General features: G+C 40.2%; 1 protein-coding gene and 1 long non-coding RNA gene across 2 annotated transcripts; both read left to right on the plus strand.

The window, feature by feature from the left end:
• Positions 1-3,379: 3,379 nt before the first annotated feature.
• LOC121400508 lies at positions 3,380-9,844 on the plus strand. The gene is made up of 3 exons (XM_041583718.1): positions 3,380-3,613; positions 3,793-9,618; positions 9,798-9,844. The coding sequence occupies exon 2, from the start codon at positions 4,073-4,075 to the stop codon at positions 7,493-7,495; it is 3,423 nt and encodes a 1,140-aa protein (XP_041439652.1). The 5' UTR covers positions 3,380-3,613; positions 3,793-4,072; the 3' UTR covers positions 7,496-9,618; positions 9,798-9,844.
• Positions 9,845-14,290: 4,446 nt separating this feature from the next.
• LOC108709097 lies at positions 14,291-19,673 on the plus strand. Its single transcript, XR_001934562.2, has 2 exons — positions 14,291-14,520; positions 19,186-19,673. It is a non-coding gene; the product is annotated as an uncharacterized LOC108709097 (long non-coding RNA).
• Positions 19,674-20,161: the final 488 nt, after the last annotated feature.

A 20,161-nucleotide genomic window follows, 5' to 3' on the forward strand; every position in this document is an offset into this window, starting at 1 on the left:
ATTATAATTATTAGTAAAGCAGGAGACTAAACCCTAAAAATTTATCGCTATAAATGCCATATTTTACTGAATTTATTGCACCAAACTAAAGTTTCAGCTTGTCAATAGCAGCAATCATCCAGGACTTCAAACTTGTCACAGGGGGTCACCATCTTGGAAAGTGCCTGTGACACTCACATGCTCATTGGGCTCTGAGCAGCTGTTGAGAAGCTAAGTTTAGGGGTCATTGCAAATCTACAAGCAGACAATTAGGTTTATTTGTAATATAAGTTAATGCTGCAGGGCTGATTATTAAATTCAGATTCTAGTTGGTTTCTGTGCTGCTATGTAGTAATTATCTACAATAATTACTAATCAGCTTTATATTGTAATATATATATTATATGTGTACTGTATATTTTGAGTCAGTAAGCTCAGTAAGTGACAGCAGCACAGAGCATGTGAAGTGAATCAGCAGAAAAGAACATGGGGAGCTACTGGGGCATCTTTGGAGACACAGATCTTTACTGCTAAAGGGCTGTAGTTGTCTTGATCTGGTACAGAATCTCAAAACATAATATACAATTATATTTAGCCTACTTCTTTAGTTATTAGCATTAGTTCTACTTTAATCAACTGCAGCATAGAAGGTGCACTTCACGTGCAATTGTCTATGTTACTAGCCATGCAGCCTTATGTCTTGGATTTCCAGCAGACTTGTTTGTGGCCTTGTTGGTAACGTTGCAGCTGAGTTTTGATTGTGACAGTGTGGGTTTTAGTTCAGATAATGCACATAATACAGTAAATATATTAGGTAAAAGTCAGTTGTGTATGTACCTTGTACCTCCTCTGTGTACACTTCAATTTGCACCCATTATGCCATCAGCATCTCAACCCTGCTCCATATGAGCCCCTCTGCCTCAGCCACAACTAGGGTTGCCACCTGGCCAATGATAGAGAAAAAACATAAAAATATAGGAAGGCTGGTATTTTTTTTCCAGAAAAGGTGGCAACCCTGGCCACAACCCCCAGCCTCAACCCGGGGAGGAGGGCAGGTTGATGAGGCCCACGAGGGCCAAGGCCCACAGGGTTTTTCACAGTGTCTTGCCTGCCCAGTCTGACCTATATACCATAGTGGATGGAACCAACATATTTGTACAAGATGCAAGTAAATGCTGCAGAGTATGCCATTTATTTTTGTAGTTTTCTGTAGTGAATGAGCCCTTGGGCAGGGTCAGACTGGCCTGGCGGGACACCGGGAAAAAACCCTCATTGGCCGTTCGCACATGCGCATGGCCCTCAGGGGCCAGACTCCCTATCCTGATCTCCTGGCCCTACAAAAATAAAACAACTTGTGGCGCCTTTCTTGAATGCGCGTGGCACAATTCCCGCGTGCGTGTGGTGCCTTTATCGCATACGAGTGGCTCCTTTTACGGTTCCTTTTGCACATATGCTGCGTCACAGTAGGTGGTCGGGAGAGATGCCCTGGACAGGAGTCCCAGCGGGCCCCAGGCACCCCAGTCCGACCCTGCCCTTGGGTGTACTGATAGTACCACTGAGCAATGTTAAGCATACAGGAAAAGTTGCGTTTATGAATGCTATGCTGATTTTACTCATTTTATGCGTATATATGAAAACATTGAAGCCAGGCACAGCAACATGTAAACAGGTGGCAGTTTATGAGAGTATGTTTTTTAAATGTCACTGTTGGAAAATGTGAAAAATATAAAATAGCCTGCAAATACCCATAGCTGCAAGAGTCAGTCCAAACAAGGTGATAATTTATTATAATTGCCTGCTTGTTTCATTGTCTCCACGTTGTTATTGAAATAAGAATAATTTATGAAATATTGCGTCAGTTTAGAATGGACTAGGCAGAAATGAAAGAAAAACAAGGGGGTTTCTGTCCCACCAAATGGTTACTGATCAGACCTAATTTCAATAGCAACACAAGCAGTTGGCAGCACTGGCGAGGAGCAATCCCATTGGATAAATACACGACATGCCATTGGAAAGATGAATCTATGCAGACTAAAAATGCATAGCAACAAGAGCATCTCACATTTCCACTGCAGCATTCATACACTTTGCTATACTAATGCCGCCTTCCCCTTTCAGTGCAAGGCTGCAGGTGAAAATATAACACTCTGGTGGCTGAACATTACACAACATACAGAATCAGATAGGTAGAAACAGATAATATTGTGTATAACATGTTAACAAAATCATGATGGTGATATAGATAAGACAATACAGTTTACTTCTGGGCTAACGCTCACGCCCTGAATTTCTAAACAGATCCTCGACCCAGAAATGCTTTTTTCACATTATCAAAGAAAATATGATTCCAAGCAAGTTTCCAAAATATAATAAATAACAATGGTCAATAGTTTAAAAGTGATTTGAAGTGATTTGAAAATGTAATTTCAAGTGTAAGTGTAAATGTAAGTTTGCTTATCCCTTTTTGTTCTTTGGGGTCTAAGGGTAGGACTACATGAGCGTTTTTGGCGAGATCTGAAGCGCTGCGACAAAAAGCCAGACAATTCGCATGTAACGGAAATAAGGTAATAGATAGAAATGTTGGATGAAGTCGCAGCATTGATCCGACGTGACACGACTGTCGGATGCAGACACAGCGTGCAGCGTCAAAACGCAGGTGTCAAGTTGGATGCGACGGAAAATAAGGTAAGCTATAGCAATGTCAGATGGTTTCACATTGTTCATCCGACGTGAAATGACTGTCGGATGTGTGTGGACTTCTGTGTGTCCACCCCACGCTCCTGCGTTTTGGCGTACTGCCTCGGATCTGACGGAATCGATTTGAAGATGCTCATGTAGTTGTACCCTAAGTCATTTTGCATTTCTGCGTATTTCACAGTAAATGCTCTCTTATGCATTAATACAGGTATGGGATCTGTTATCTGGAAACCCGTTATCCAGAAAGATCCAAATTATAGAAGAATCTATTTTATCCAAATAATCCCAGGTATGTAGATCCAGTTACGGAAATATTAGTTATCCAGATAACCCCCAGGTCCCGAGCATTCTAGGTAACAGGTCCCTGTATTAAGCGTGGGCTTGAACTGCTGTAAATTCATTCCTATTATCTAAAAATGGCCAGGTACTGATGCAATCTTGTGAATGTGGCATGAGATTTACAGGGCAAGGTAACACCATCATTCTAATGGCTTAACATTCATGATCTAATATTAGTTGAAATAATTGGTTTTGAATGATTTCTTTGACGCTGTGGAAAATGCAAGCGAAAGAGTCTGCTTCTCAACAAAAATGAAAAATATAATAAGGATCTAATTTTCTAATTTTCTCTTGAAGATGTAAGACACAAATCTATCAGTGGAATTAACAGAAAGGTCAAACATTAATTTAATTTAGTTGTACTGTTAGGACAGTTATATGTCTTTTCATTTGATTACAGGTATGAGCAGTCCTTCAGCTCCATCTACTGGACACTTGTAGCTATTTCCTGGTGTTAGTTATTTGTTTAATAAAGTTAGTTATTGACCTCTGATGTCGTAACTCCAGGTCACAGGAAGTAGGTGTTTCCAGCCTGTGCAGTTCATCTCATGTGCTCTCAGCTTTCTCCATGCTAAACAGGCCCTATGCAGCATTGTTGGTGAGTGTATACAGTTCTATTTGCTTAATATACTCAGCTTTTACTCAGCTTAGATAGAGAAGTTTGTTTCTGTTTGGTAGCAGATTTATTACATCTGTGTAATGTATATGCATGTGTACTGTATGTATATTGTTTCACCAGTCCAGCCACTTATACCTCTTTATTTGTATGTATTTCAGTTTTACCCTTTCATCTTTAAATACCCATTAAACAAGTTAACAACTTACACAGTGTGGTGCTTTGAAGAAGGGTTATCTGCCTGTCAATCTTACTTCAGACAGTGAGCAGGACAGAACAGTAGACAACATCACGCATAGCTGATGCAATACAGCACAGTAAAACAACAGCTGGTATCAAGAGGCCCACACGCAGAGTGGATTAGCAAATACCACAGAGATACAGTACAGCTTCAGTTAACATAGTACCACGTGCTAACTCTTATCAAGATTAGACGGCAAAATGTCCGAACGATCAATCAAGACCAGATCTAGGGTGTCACATTCATCCAGACTCTCAAACCGCTCCCAGGTGTCTGACGCTGCGCTTTTCCGTGCAGAAGCTGCCGCTGCACTAGCTCAACTCACATTTACTGGGAAGGAAACTGAGCTAAAATTAGAGAAGACACGCTTAGAGGCTATGATGGAGGCAGACAAGGCTCGTCTGGCAGCTGAGAAAGAGGCAGAGAAGGCAAGGTTAGAAGTGGAGGCAAAGCTTCAAATGGCACGCTTAGAAGCTTCAATAGAGATTCTTAATTTACGTAAGACGGTGGCAATTGCGAATGCCAAGGCAGATGCATTAGATGCAGTTCTCGACACTACAGAACAAGCAAGTCAGAAATTCACTATGCAGCCTGATGTAAAACCAGAAACTGCTATGCAACGTACTAAAGAATATGTGCTGAAACATTCACAGGAGTACAGTCCATCAATGCCAAGCCTAGAAAAGCTTAGTAAATACAGAGACAGTGATGTTATCCCATCATTTGAGCAAAATCATAGTAAACCTCTCCAGAACATTCCTTTGCAATGTGACTACAATGTGCCCGTAGTTACCTCTACCCCACCACCAGATGGTGCTCTGTTACAAGAACAAAAGGATTTCAAACAATTGTATCCTGTTGATGTGAAAACTCCTGCAGCCAGAGACTATAATGACATTCAGAGGACTTTACCTGTTACTAATAAATACAGCTATCCTCCTGTTACACAACCAGTGGTTCCTGATAGAGGTGGTCATTCTCCAGAGGGAGCATACCAGTACACACCAGATGTGAAGCCAGCGCTTCCTATTAAGCCTGATTCAGACCAACTTACTGGCAATCAGCAGATGTCAGACTTAGTGAGATTTATGGCACGCAGAGAAATGATAACATCAGGCCTTGTTCAGTTTGATGAGAAGCCAGAAAACTACAGGGCTTGGAAGGCGTCATTCAAAAATGCTATAGAGGATCTACACCTTTCATACAAAGAAGAAACAGATCTCCTAGTGAAGTGGCTAGGTCCAGAGTCCAGCAGACAAGTGAAAGGCATTCGGGCAGTATATGTCAATGATTCTTGTAAAGGACTACAGATGTCATGGCAAAGGTTGAACGAAGATTATGGAGCTCCAGAGAAGATAGAAAAATCCCTGTGGGACAGTTTTGACAACTTTGGGAATATCTTTGAAAGAGATTGCAGCAAGAAACTTAGAGAATTCAGTGATCTGGTAATAGAACTGTTGGCAGCAAAAAATGAAGGTTGCTTTCTAGGACTAGATAATCTTGATTCCGCTAGAGGAATAGAAGACCTTGTAAAAAAGCTGCCAGATTCTCTAAAAAGGAAATGGGCATCACATGGGACCAAGTACAAGGAAATACATAATGTACTATTCCCACCATTCTCTTATTTCGTGCAATTTATCTCTCAACAGGCAAAGATGTACAATGACCCAGGGTTTGCTCAGACGTTCCAGACCTTTGGTGACAACAAGCCAGAGAAATACCGCTACAAGAACACCCCTCAGAGAAGTTCCATCAGGGTGCACAAGACTGAAGTATCTCAAGCTACAGGAAACTCTTTAGCTTTTACTGATGCCAAGACCATGGACTTAACTAAAGGATGTCCGATTCATCACAAACCTCATCCTCTGTACAAATGCCGAGGCTTCAGAGGTAAGCCCCTTGATGAGAGAAAGACTTTCTTAAAACAAAACAATATTTGTTACCGTTGCTGTGCCTCAAATGCACACCTTGCGAAAGACTGTGACAAATCAGTTAGCTGTACAGAGTGCAACAGTGACAGACATGTGTCCGCTCTTCATCCTGGTCCTGCACCATGGTCAGTCAGGTCTCTAGAAAGGAGTGATCATGGCGGGGAGGGAAAGGACAACAGTGCAGAGGCTACAGTAACTGCAACATGTACTGAAGTGTGTGGAGGAGATCTTCGAGACAGATCATGCTCTAAAATCTGCTTAGTCAGTGTCTATCCTACCGGACAAAAGGACAGGGCAATCAAACTTTATGCTATTCTAGATGACCAAAGTAATAGGTCCCTGGTCAGGTCAGAGTTCTTTGAAATCTTCGGTTCAAAAGGCCAGCAGTTTCCATATTCTCTCAGAACCTGTGCAGGGGTGATTAACACTTCAGGAAGAAGAGCGCAAGGGTTTGAACTACAGTCTCTTGATGGCAAAGTCACAATCCCATTACCCACACTCATTGAATGTAATGAGATACCAAATGACAGGACGGAGATCCCAACCCCAGAGGTGGCTCTTCATCACAAACATCTAAAGTCACTTGCTAGTGAGATACCGAAGCTTGATCCATCAGCATCTATTCTTATGCTGTTAGGAAGAGACATAATTAGGGTCCATAAAGTGAGGCAACAGATCAACGGACCACATAACGCTCCCTATGCACACAGATTAGACACAGGATGGGTCATAGTGGGCAATGTATGCCTGAAAGGAGTCCATAGACCAGACTTAGTACACTGTCTTTACACCAGAACCTCAGAAGAGAGCTGCAGATCCCTCTTTCCACCTTGTCCATACTTCTACAATGTGAGGGAAAACTATGACATGAATGTATGTGTAACTATGCAATCCTCAGTGTCTACGTACAAATCCTCTTGCAAAGAGTTTGAGGATCATGTAAGCCACAGTATCTTTCAGAGAACTACAGAAGATGAGACGATTGCTCCTTCTCTGGAAGATCTTGCCTTTATGAAAACGATGAAGGAGGGTTTCTACAGAGCAGAAGACAGTAGCTGGGTAGCTCCTCTACCCTTCAAACCAGAAAGAAAGCAGCTACCAAATAACAAAGAACAAGTCTTGCAACGTTTCAGGTCCCTACAGAGGTCTCTTAAAGTAAAACCTGAGATGAGACAGCATTTCTTTGCATTTATGGGAAAGGTAATCCAAAATGGCCACGCAGAGATAGCTGCACCAGTAACCATTCAAGGGAAAGTACTTCTTCGTGATCTCACCTCTGAGACTCAAGATTGGGATGCACCCCTGCCTGAAGGTAAGAGACTGTCATGGGAAGATTGGAAAGAGTCCCTTCACCAGTTGAAGCACATACAGGTAACTAGACCCTATGTATCTGTTTCTTGTTCTAATGCTAAATACAAAGAACTTTGTGTGTTTTCAGATGCTTCCACGCAAGCAATTGCAGCAGTGGCCTACTTAAAGGTGATAGATTCTGAAAGTCAGGTCCACATAGGTTTTGTGCTAGGAAAAGCTAAGTTAGCCCCATGTCCAGAACTTACAGTCCCACGACTCGAACTCTGTGCAGCAGTCCTCGCAGTGGATATAGCTGCATTCATAACAAAAGAAATTGACACCAATATAGACTGTCAGCTACTTCACAGACAGCAGAATAGTTTTAGGCTACATTTGCAATGAGAAAAGAAGATTTTATGTCTTTGTTAGCAACAGAGTTCAGCGAATAAGAAGATCCTCTCTCCCTGAACAATGGCACTATGTGTCAACAGAGAGCAATCCAGCTGATCTGGCCACAAGATCTGTATCAGCAGCACACCTGAAAGATACTATGTGGTTCACAGGTCCACCCTTCTTGAGTCATTCTCACCACTTGAAACTAGAGACTGAAACCTTTACATTAGTGGATCCGGCTCAAGATACAGAGATTCGTCCACAAGTTACAACCTTGAGTACAACATCCAAAGGTAAAGAACTAGGGTCTGAACGTTTTTGCAGGTTCTCTAGCTGGAATACTTTGACGAGAGCATTAGCACGCCTCATTCATGTAGCGCATCTGTTCAAACAAAAAAGAGACAGCCAACTTGATCATTGTAAGGGCTGGCACCTTTGCAAAGAACTAAACTTGGTGCATGACTTTAAGAAAGCTAGAACAGTCATCATACAGAATGTTCAAAAAGAGACTTTTGCAAAAGAAATACAGAGCATTTTAGAAAAGGAAGGCATGCCAAATGATAGTCCTCTCAGAGCATTGGACCCTTTCATAGATGAAAATGGACTACTGAGAGTAGGTGGTCGCTTGAGAAATGCAGACCTAGGACCAGAAGAAAAGAATCCAATTATTGTGCCTGGTCATCACTACATTGCTACCCTCATTGTTCGTCACTATCACATCCAGTCGCAACACCAAGGGCGCCACATTACAGAAGGAGCCGTCCGCTCAGCAGGATACTGGATAACAGGAGGAAAGAGATGTGTGAGTAGTCTCATCTTTAAATGTGTCATATGCAAGAAACTCAGAAATACTTGTGAAACACAAAAAATGGCAGATTTGCCACCTGATAGACTGAGAACAGATCCACCATTCACTCACATTGGCCTTGATGTATTTGGGCCATGGACAGTCTGCTCAAGACGTACACGAGGAGGCTCTGCCGACAGCAAAAGATGGGCAGTTCTTTTTACTTGTCTAAATATCAGAGCCATTCATATTGAAGTGATAGAATCCATGGACACTTCAAGCTTTATAAATTCTTTCAGAAGGCTTTTTGCTATACGTGGTCAAGTCAAAACGATCAGATCTGATCGTGGTACCAACTTCGTTGGAGCATACCGTGAACTTGGAATCTCTTCCAACCTTAACTATGAAGAGATAGAAAGTTTCCTTTCCAAACAAGAGGTGTGTTGGATCTTTAATCCTCCTCATGCCTCCCACATGGGAGGTGTGTGGGAAAGAATGATAGGAGTTGCAAGAAGAATATTAGACTCCATGCTTCTACAGTTACCTTCAAAACTCTCTCATGAGGTTCTCATTACTCTAATGGCAGAAGTGACTGCAATAGTGAATTCAAGGCCTCTGACCCCAGTCTCATCAGATCCTGAGGACCCACAAATACTCACTCCAGCTACACTGTTGACTCAGAAGTTTGCATCTCATCCTGTACCTTCTGGGAACTTTGATGGTAAAGATCTCTATAAAAGACAATGGAGACAGGTTCAAAGCCTAGCCAAGGTCTTCTGGGACCGGTGGCGCAAACAGTATCTATCTACCCTGCAGGTAAGAAGGAAAGGGCAATCAGATAGACCTAACATCAACGCAGGAGATCTTGTCCTTCTAAAAGATCAACATACCAAGAGGAATGAATGGCCTATGGGTCGTGTAACAAAGACTTTCCCTGATAAAGATGGCAAAGTTCGCAAAGTGGAAATAAAGATTGCCAGAGATGGGAGTTCTACATTATTCTTCAGACCAGTGACAGAGCTCATCCTTCTTCTTCAGTCTGAAGACCCTGCTCCCTGATTGGACTAGAATTATTGTGGTGATCTTACAGACACCAGGCGGGGAGTGTACTGTTAGGACAGTTATATGTCTTTTCATTTGATTACAGGTATGAGCAGTCCTTCAGCTCCATCTACTGGACACTTGTAGCTATTTCCTGGTGTTAGTTATTTGTTTAATAAAGTTAGTTATTGACCTCTGATGTCGTAACTCCAGGTCACAGGAAGTAGGTGTTTCCAGCCTGTGCAGTTCATCTCATGTGCTCTCAGCTTTCTCCATGCTAAACAGGCCCTATGCAGCATTGTTGGTGAGTGTATACAGTTCTATTTGCTTAATATACTCAGCTTTTACTCAGCTTAGATAGAGAAGTTTGTTTCTGTTTGGTAGCAGATTTATTACATCTGTGTAATGTATATGCATGTGTACTGTATGTATATTGTTTCACCAGTCCAGCCACTTATACCTCTTTATTTGTATGTATTTCAGTTTTACCCTTTCATCTTTAAATACCCATTAAACAAGTTAACAACTTACACAGTGTGGTGCTTTGAAGAAGGGTTATCTGCCTGTCAATCTTACTTCAGACAGTGAGCAGGACAGAACAGTAGACAACATCACGCATAGCTGATGCAATACAGCACATTAGTATTCAAATGGTTGAAGGCACCAGCACATTTGGAATACTATTACAGAGTATCAAACTGATTGGTGCTGCAAGAGGAAAGTAAGGTAAGTAGTAAGCAGCAGGGGGTGGAGGGTGGCAGCATTTGGAGGAACCGAGACTGGATACCCCAGTCTGGACACTGGACATTCTTGGGGTCCAGAGCTCTCCTGATTGCTATATCTGGGTATGCATCAATAAAAGCCTAATAAAAAAGCCTAATAAAAGTCTAATCTGATCTGTTGCTGTTTTTTCTAGTTATTTGTAAACATGGAATGGAAATAAAAACAAGCTGAGCTGTAAGCTGCACCTTGTGCCAAATTGGAGAGCAAGGAACAGTGCCTATGAGTGCTAAGTAGGGTTGTCCCCTGTCCATTTTCGATGTGTACAGTTAGATTTTCACAAGGGCTGTCTCTGTCAAAAGTGCCTATCTGTCTTTACAAATTAGGTAAACCATACAAGACTCTTCTTGAATGAAATAGATCTGGTTAATATTATATATGTGTAACACCCCTATCTAAAGCAAGAAACATGAACAAGTGCTGCATAGACAGTCTACAGGACTACATATCCCAGCATGCCTCAGAGCTGAGGACCTGGCTGGGGCTTTAATCCACCAATGATAAGAAAGGGCGCAAAATGTTTTGAGGACCACACTGCTGGACTATAAAAAAGGGAGAGAAGTGTGTGCCTGAGAGGGAAAAACTGCTGACTGCTGCCTACCTGCTGTACCTGCTCTGCGTGGGAGAGCTGCCAGAGGGGAGAGACATCTGCAGGGATCCTGCCCCAGGGGAAGCTGCTACTGGGAGAAGCTGACCCTGCTATCCCAGTCCTAGACTAGCACCTGTAAAAGAGCTATCAGTGCTAGCCAGAAAGGGAGCAGGGGGAAACGGCCTGCGGTTGGTGGGAGAGTCCTAGGCTGACATGCTGCAAAGAGGCCCAGGTGATTTCAGCTGCTAGAGAACAGAGCTGCCTGCATCCCATCTGAGGTCTGTTACTAAAGGTGATACAGAGTTTGGAGCACAGACTGTGATTAACCTGCAACACCACACACTATTGGGGAACTTTGTATTATCAAACAATAGGAGCTAATCCATCTGTTGCTGAACTATACACTCTGCCAAGTCATTTCTCACCTGGGAGGAAAGTGTTTCTTCACTAAGTTTATAGAGTTATACTGCTAACCGACAGAGGAAAGGATCAGTGCTATTGGCCAATAAGCTAAACTCAATAAGGGCCTCAACGTGCACAAATCATCTGGGACTGTGACAGGGAAATTAAGTTACAACATTTAGCACATATATTTTCTGCATACTTTGTATTAGCAATTTAAATGGTGTCATTGTTGGTTGGTGTATTGTTATACATATATATCTTGCTTTAATATTTTAAATCATAGTCGGATCCCTGCTGATTATTTGTTACGCTTAATAAAGAAAAGGGATATCACTGTTTATCATTATTGTGGTCCGTTCAATGGGGTGTCACTGAGTGTGCTGGAGTTACCCATATATATTAGTCTCACTCAAGGGTGTGCTACATATATATATATATATATATATATATATATATATATATATATATATATATATATATATATATATATATATATATATGGTTGATTTTAAATATGATATCATTTAACAAGGACTGCTTAAAGACAAACTTTTTCCAAATCCAATTTTTTTTTCAGATAGCAGTAGCAGTTATGGACAAAACCTATTAGTGAAGCCCTGGAACTACCACCATGCCTAGTCTGGCAGAAAGTCATCAAAGCAGGCTGGGCTTAGGTACACTAAATTGCAAGTAGCCTTTTTTATGAACGCTGTCAATTCTTACTCAATTTCAGAAAAGTACACGTATGGGACCTGTTATCCAGAATGCTCGGTACCTGGGGCTGTCCGGATAGGATTTTTCTGTAATTTGGATCTTAATACCTTAAGTCCACTAGAAAATGGTGTAAATAATAAACAAACCCAATAGGCTGGTTTTGCTTCCACTAAGGATTAATTATATCTTAGTTGGGATCAAGTACAAGGTACTGTTTTATTATTACAGAGAAAAAAGGGAATAATTTTTAAAAATATGGATTATTTGGATAAAATGGAGTCTATGGAAGACAGCCTTTCTGTAATTCGAAACTTTCTGGATAATGGGTTTCTGGATAACGGATCCCATACCTGTATTGTCATATTAAAATAGATATAGACTTACTTCTGGAGAGGGACTTAAAAAGATATTAAAGCAGAGGTTCGCCTTTCGGGCAGAGACACACATGGAGATTAGGTTCGATTTAGTCGCCTGGTGACAAATCACCTCTTCTTCGGGCGACTAATCTCCCCAAACTGCCTTACCGCCAGCTAGAGTCTAAATCGTCAGCGGGATGGCACTATGAGTGCTTCGTTCTGTGAGGCAACATCGGGCGACATTGTAATGTCATTGATAATATTTATTACTCATTTTGTGTTCTGGCCTCTAGTGATGGGAGAAATTATTCGGCAGGCGCAAATTCGCCAGCTAAATTCAAAATATATTTGACGCAGCCGACAATTCCAACGCCGCCGACAATTCTAGGCGCTCATTGACTTTAATGCCCATGACTACTCTCCTATTCATATTCCAATATCTTATTCATATCAGTGCATAGTTGCTAGAGTATTTTGAACCCTAATAACCAGATTGCTGAAACGGCAAACCAGAGAGCCGATGAATAAAAAGCTAAATAACTAAAAAAATTCAAATAATAAAAAATGAAATCCAATTGCAAGTTGACTCAGAATATCACTCTGTCATACTAAAAGTTAACTCAAAAGTGAACAACCCTTTCAAATGGGTTTGAACTAACTTTTAGTATGTTATAGAATGGCAATCTGCTTTGGCTTTTTGAATTATTTGAAGGGAGCTTAAGGCGGGATTCCATAACTATGTATAAATATAAAAGGGACCATACAATAAACTCTCTCTTGTCTTTTCACTAGTAGATCTTTCCAATGGAAGCAAGGTCATCCATTCAAATTAGAATAGAGGAGGTTCCATATTAAAATGTGAAAAGGATTTTTTTACACCAAGAGCTGTGAAGTTCTGTAATTCTCAACCTGAAGTGACTGTACTTGCAGAAACATTCGATGCTGTATTGGATACCATTTTTTGGAAGTGAAAATACTGAAATTAACTCGTGAGTACAAGTTGATCCAGGGAATGGTCCGATTGACAGTAAAGATTTTTTTCCCACTGAGGCAAAAATGGAAATCATCATGTTTTTTTTGCCTTTCTCTAGATGAACTAGCAGTTAGGTAGGTTTAACTTAGACAAGAACCACATAATTATTTTTTCAACCTTACCTACTATGATTACCATTAGAGTTACAGATAAATACAAACTCAATAAGATTTTAAAGTGATTCTTCAGACAAACCAGTTTTAAAGGAACAGTAATACCAAAAAATTTAAGTATTTTAAAGTAATGAAAATATAGGGGGCTATATTGAATGAATATTAATGAATATTAAAAACTCGACAAAATGCAAGTTTTTTCACTAGAAAACTCTGCCATCTCAGAACTGTCAGTGTCCTGTATAAGTCAATGGGAGAGGCGCTTATCTCAAATTGAAGTGAAAATTCACCAGAAAATCTGACTTTTTCAGGTTTTCGGGCAAAAACAATTAAGGAAAAAAGCCGAAAAATTTGTGCAATTTGAGTTTTCGCTGATTTTATCGAGTTGTACCGCAATCTGATTAAATCAAGTTTTTTATTAATAAATGAGCTCAAATCAGACATGGGAGAGCTTGTTTATATAATCTATAGTAGTGTTTCTATAGCAAACACACCAGTTCTACTATTGCAGAACAACAATATATTATTTTGTAAATCCTTTAAAACATTTTCATTTTTGGCGTTACTGTTACTTCAATCTTAGAACTGGAAAGAAAGTCCTTTGGACCCACCAGTCTAGTATAAAAGATTAAATCCTTTTGGACCACACAGTTATTGGTAGATGACCTTATTATCAAGTCTGTTTAAGAAGCTCTAACAATTTGTAGTTCCTTCTTGAACACATTTATTCTAATGCCTTCTAATGTCTTGTGAAATATTCATTTAAACCCCAAGTAAAAAAAACATATGTGTGTGGCTTATTTACATTGCAAGTTGGCCTGTCATTAATTGTCTTGGGATTTCTGTCTCTTCTAAGTGATAGGGATCTTTTACCATATAATAAGGAATCATGGTGACCCACACTAAGCATCATGATGACCCAGTTTTGTACATTTTGTAGATTACCCACCACCTTTTCTGTCAATCTCTCTGTGACTACACACAATCAGTATCACGTAGAAGTGTGGGCTGTCACATGGAGCATTATCTTAATTTATTTCTTTTTCAGGACTAAGATGATATCTGAGGCAGGTGGTGAATGACAAAATGATGAGTTGGAATTTGGCAGATCAGTAAGTTCAACAGAAGAAATGAGCATAGGAGGGAAGGCAAGAAAACCCCACAGAAATCTGTTCAAAAGAGGAATCACTGTCAGGCTTACAGAATCAGATAAAGTGTAAGGATGTTTTAAGCAAAATGAAATCCATCAATCAGTATAAAAATGTAGTCAACCGTGCATTGTGTTGTATTTTATTGCATCAGTGTTTACATCCTTCAAAAATTATCTCAACAACTCTGTATACTATATTTAGCAATAAGGGGCAGATTTATCAAGGGTCGAATTTCGAAGTACAAAAAACTTCGAAATTCGACCATCGAATTAAAAAACTTCGAATATCGAATTCGAAAATTTGGCAATCCTGTGGTCGAATAAAAATCCTTCGATCGATCAAAAAAATCGAATTTTCCTTCGACCTCTAAAGGTCTTCATAGGCTAACATAGCACTTCGGCAGGTTTAATTTGGCTAAGTATTGAAGTCGAAGTTTTTTTAAAGAGACAGTACTTCGATTATCGAATGGTCCAATATTCGAACGATTTTTACTTAGAGACAAAGTAAATTCGAAGTCGTAGTATCCTATTCGATAATCGAAGTATTCAAAAAAATTACTTTGAATTTCGAATTTTTTTACTCCGAAAATTCCCTCTAATTCACTTCGACCCTTGATAAATCAGCACCTTAAGTATCAAACAAATATTGAAAATGATATATTCTGAAGGAATTACTAATGAAGCGCCACCTACTGGAAGCAGTACCTGCCATAGACATTGTATTTCTATTTCTTGCTGTAAGAATCTGCCTCCCTGAGAGAACCTCTGGAAATTCTAATGCAATGGGCCTTAAACTTTCCAAAAATCAGTCAATTAATGCATACATTAACTGTGCATTTCATATCTACATTATATTTATACCATAATCAATAAAGACCAAAAGAACATATATATAGTGGATAATGTACCCCCTACTGTAATTTATAAAGACATTATAAGTCACCGAGGAGTTATGTGACCATATAAGAGCACGAGGCCGCAGGCCGAAATTCTGGAGACGGCGTCTAATTCCGGACGCGCTGCATCAAATTCGGATGCGCAGCCTGGGACCCCTGTTATAAACGGCGCATTCTGACATCAGAATGTGACGTTTATAAGGATATAATTTACAGTCTGGTCCCATAGGGAAATGACAAGACTGTAGATTATATAGTGAATAAAATACCCCTCTTGTAAAATATAAGGATATTATAAGTTACCGAGGAGTTATTCATAGCTTTTGTGTATATATATATAAATCTATTGTGACCTTTAGGTTTTGAAGACCATAGCCACGGCACAGCACAGAAATGGAGACTGACACCACCTTTAAGAGGTTTTCACAATTCAAGTTTTTTTCTCTAAAACTCACACTCAAATAAGAGTTTCCAAATCCTGAATGTTCAAGCAAAAAAAAAAAAGGCTGCAATTGCGCTAAAATGGATGCAAATTTGAGCATATTAAATACATTACATATATATTTATATATATATATATATATTATATCTACTGTATATATAATATTTGTTATCTTTAAATGAAACCGCTGTATTATCTCTATACATTAAAGGGGTGGTTCAGCTTTATGGTAACTTTTATTATTTTATAGAACGGCCAATTCTAAGCAACTTTTCAATTGGTTTTCATTATTGATTTTTTTATAGTTTTATAGTCATTTGCCTTTTTCTTCTGACTCTTTGCAGCTTTCAAATGGGCGTCAATTCATTGTATTATCTCTACAATTGATCTCTGTCTATCTGTAACGTTCTAATTTATTGCCCATGAATACTAATCTAACAGTATTACTTCTACAATACTTTTTGTATTTGTTTTTTTATTTGTTATCAATCCATTATAGAAATTCCAGGACCTAGGATCTCCTCTATGCTAGAAATGTTTCAGGTTATTCCTAGCCTAGCGCCAACTTTAGGAGTTGCTGCCATCTAGCGACTAAGATATGGCATTACCCTTTAGCTACAGTATACTATAATTACAAACCACTCATCACTCATCATTTACATACACACCCATCCTTGTGGCTACCAGCTTTTACTGATTCACTTTTACACAAATCTTTAGCATTTAATTTCCTCTTGATTTTCAGCAGCCCCCACATGAGGCCTGCCCTCGCACAATGTCATCTGTTCAGGGTCGATTTTGGGGCTGCTGCTTCCTGAGGCAGCACCCCAGATGCCGCCCCCCTCTGATGCTTTTTGCTTAAAAATCAGCGTCGGAGAGGGTCAAAGGGGGGCAGCATCACTAGTGCATTTAGTGCACTAGCCGAGCGGAGCCAAGTTTCCCGGTTAAAACCTGAAAATTCGGCTCTTAAAGTTACAAGAGGCGGCTTCTTGCCACCCCTTGTAACTGGCCAGTCTATGCCACCTGAGGCAAGGTTTTCACCTTGCCTCATGGCAGGAGCGGCCCTGCACCTGTTATAAACAGTGAAATAATAATCTTGCAGTTTCTATATGTCTTTAACCTAGTTGTGAGCTAAGGGCTCCCAGCATGAAGCCCAACTATGCCACAATTGAGTATGAGTAGTTATTATTAGCTCCTTTAATAATCCCATGAAACCTATACCTACTTTTTTTTAGAAATATAAGGATTTTATAAAATGTTTCAAATGCTGAAATACATTAAATGTAGCCTACAGCAGTAAATGTTTTAATTATGTGTAAGTATCAAAACTACATGGCCATGACAGTTACAGGCTCATTTAGCACTACTGGACATATGTCAATCTTGAAGGAAAACATGGCATGTTCTGTCATCTAAAGGCAGAACATTAAGAGCAAAGATTTAATTGGTTGCAATGGGTTATTTTAACTGGGGCAGATTTTCTCAGTTGTGTTTATCACTCCGGAGCCAACCACATTGTACTGTTCACTTTTTACTACTATTATGCATTGGAATTAAATTATGTCACGTGATATATATTAAGATTATTGTTAGTGTTCTGCGATCCTTATAGCTACTTTATTTATATTATAAGAAAGTTGTTTTTATCATGTACATATTTTAAACAAGAATAGACAGCAGATAGCAATATAGAAAAATCTGCCAAGGAACACTAGGCCTCATTCATGAAAAGTGTAGTAGGATGCAAAGTGCAATATATTTTTTGCACTTTGCACCCTGACCTGCACTTAAGGGGAGTGTATTACAATAATCAATGGAATGGAAATGCTCTGTGTGAACAATTTTACCCTTAGTGGACCATATTCTCTTCCTTGAACACAGAGCATTAATTCTTTTCTACCTTTTCCTGCTTGTTTTTTTTTTTATTCCCAGTAGTGAAAAAAATAGGAAAGAGTTTATGAGTCTGTGATGGGGTCAGGGAAATTAAGCACAAGCTAATAGATTCCCTAAAACAACCAAATAGCACAATCGCAGAGAGATTTTACCAGCACACTGGGGCTCATTTATTAAAGCAGCGCAGCGCATAAGTGGACGCAAAAGGTTGTCTGCGCCATCACAAGCGTGATCGCTAATATATTTGCGTGATATTGCGCATAACACAGAGCTTTTGCGATGGTTTTGTTTATGCGCATTGCGCAAAAGATAGGGCATTTATGTCGCAAACGATGCCGTGGTTGTTAGGGGCGTGGCTGTGGGCGTGGCTACAATGCGCTTGCACTGCGGCCGTCGCAGATTTGCGTCTGTATATGTGCAAAACTGCACCCGGGCAACAGCACCACAATTTTTACGCCTGCCTCTTCGTGGCGTAATAGTAACGCTCTTCAAAATGCGCATTCCTGCCCAGCTGCGCTAGTATATTCAAGATGAACAACCCTTGTAAAGTGCATATTAACCACGCCTTCCACCCAACATGTTTATATTGACCAAGGTTCCTTTAAGGGTATCAGGTAGGCTAAACACCTTTGCAACCAAACAAATATTAGCACAGAAACAAATGCAGATGCGTCTAAGTGAACGCAATATGCGCAATATGTGACGCAACTAATTAAAGCAGCGCATTCATACATGAGCACAACTAATCCTTACCTTTGCGGTATCTTCCTGTGCGCACAATTTATTATAAGCACTGCGACAGCTGATACGCAGTTTCACACGTCGCACCTGTCTTGTGTCTACATTAGCGCACAAATCGTAACTGTTAAGGTATCGTGCGCTACATTATTAAATACTCGCATGCGCTGGGCAAATGTCTGGCCACTGCGCTCTTTTTAGCGCTGCGCTGCGTTAATAAATGAGCCCCACTGTCTGCTAGCAATAATGCAACACACAGAACACAAAGGAGAGCACAGTTGCCCACACAGAATTAGCCTCGAATTTGTGTTTTTGGATACTTCCACACTACTGTGATATCTCTATAAATAAGATGGTTCCAATATACCTATATAAACTGGCATGTAGAAGGCAAATAACACTGCCATCTTGTTAATATTAATCAGTTACATTTGAACAATGAATCTCTAAAACATGGGGATACTAGTTTCACTCAGCAAAAAGAAATGGTTTTAGGGATCCATGATACTAGGTGGGCCTTTGTTATGAGGTTTTTGGTGGGCTCTTGGTGCCACAGTTCGACACTATGTACTGGCTGCATTAAGCTCACAGTCCTGAAGTTTGTCTCTTGTGCTGGATGCTTATGCTTAGGCCAATTAGGACCCCAGCACTTGTGCCATAGGATTGATAAATAATGCCTTCTATCTGCAGACTTACACTCTGTGAATTTACTTTTAAATATTCGAGCCTCACAGTCACAAACAATTCTCTTTTTTGCCACAGAAAAGAACGATTTGATTTGACGAGGATGACAGCAGAGGAGGCATAGAACAGAAAGAAACTCGGCAAAAGGAATGGAGCCATGCGCAGAGTCACTTGGCTTCTCACTGTGACCCCATCTGTTCATTTTCAACCTATGTATAAATTTAATTAGAATTCATTAACAAACAGTATGTAATAAAACTGTAGCTATTTTGGGACAGGAACCATTTAATTCTTGCTGATTTTGCCATTCATTAGGCAGCTGTTACAGTGCACCACTAGATGTCACTTTTAATGTTCTCTCAGTTTGTAAGATATGATGAACTCGCAAAGACTAAATATTAATTCACAAAACATGTCACGTAGTTTTGAGCTTTAGCCCCTCAACTATTGTAGTTTGCAGACTGGTGCAAGAACCAAAATTCTGTATACAATAAGCTTTAAATTGAACGTGATACCAGACAGTCCAAAATTATTTTAACAAATGATTAAAGGAGAAACAAACCCTTAATAAAAAAAAAACCCTGCCCCCGTACCCTACATAGACCCCCCTCCCTCCTACCCCCAGGCTAGTTGCCCCCCCCCCGGGCAAATGCCCCAAACTCTTTACTTACCCCTCCATGCAGATTCTGTCCAGCAGAGTTCACAGCAGCCATCTTCAGCCACTTCGGTAATCTTCGCAATGAGACCACCATGCGCAGTTGTCGCAAAGCTGAAAATTGCTCCAACTGCGCCTCTTTGCCTGTCTCATTCCGAAGATTACCGAAGAGAAGAAGATGGCTGCTGTGAACTCCGCTGGACAGAATCTGCACGGAGGGGTAAGTAAAGAGTTAGGGGCATTTGCCCGGAGGGGCAGCTAGGCTGTGTGGGAGGAGGGAGGGGGGTCTATGTAGTGTTGGGGGGTAGGGCTTTTTTTTATTAAGGGTTTGTTTCTCCTTTAAAGGGGATCTTATTCTAAAAAACTAATTTATGGAAATTTTCTCAAACTGCTCCACTG

The sequence above is a fragment of the Xenopus laevis genome, chromosome 2S (assembly GCF_017654675.1).
Source record: "Xenopus laevis strain J_2021 chromosome 2S, Xenopus_laevis_v10.1, whole genome shotgun sequence".
Taxonomy (NCBI): Eukaryota; Metazoa; Chordata; class Amphibia; order Anura; family Pipidae; genus Xenopus; species Xenopus laevis.

Bases quoted from the DNA above. Each gene is read 5' to 3' on its own strand.
- LOC121400508 (XM_041583718.1), top strand. From the start codon at position 4,073: ATGTCCGAACGATCAATCAAGACCAGATCTAGGGTGTCACATTCATCC.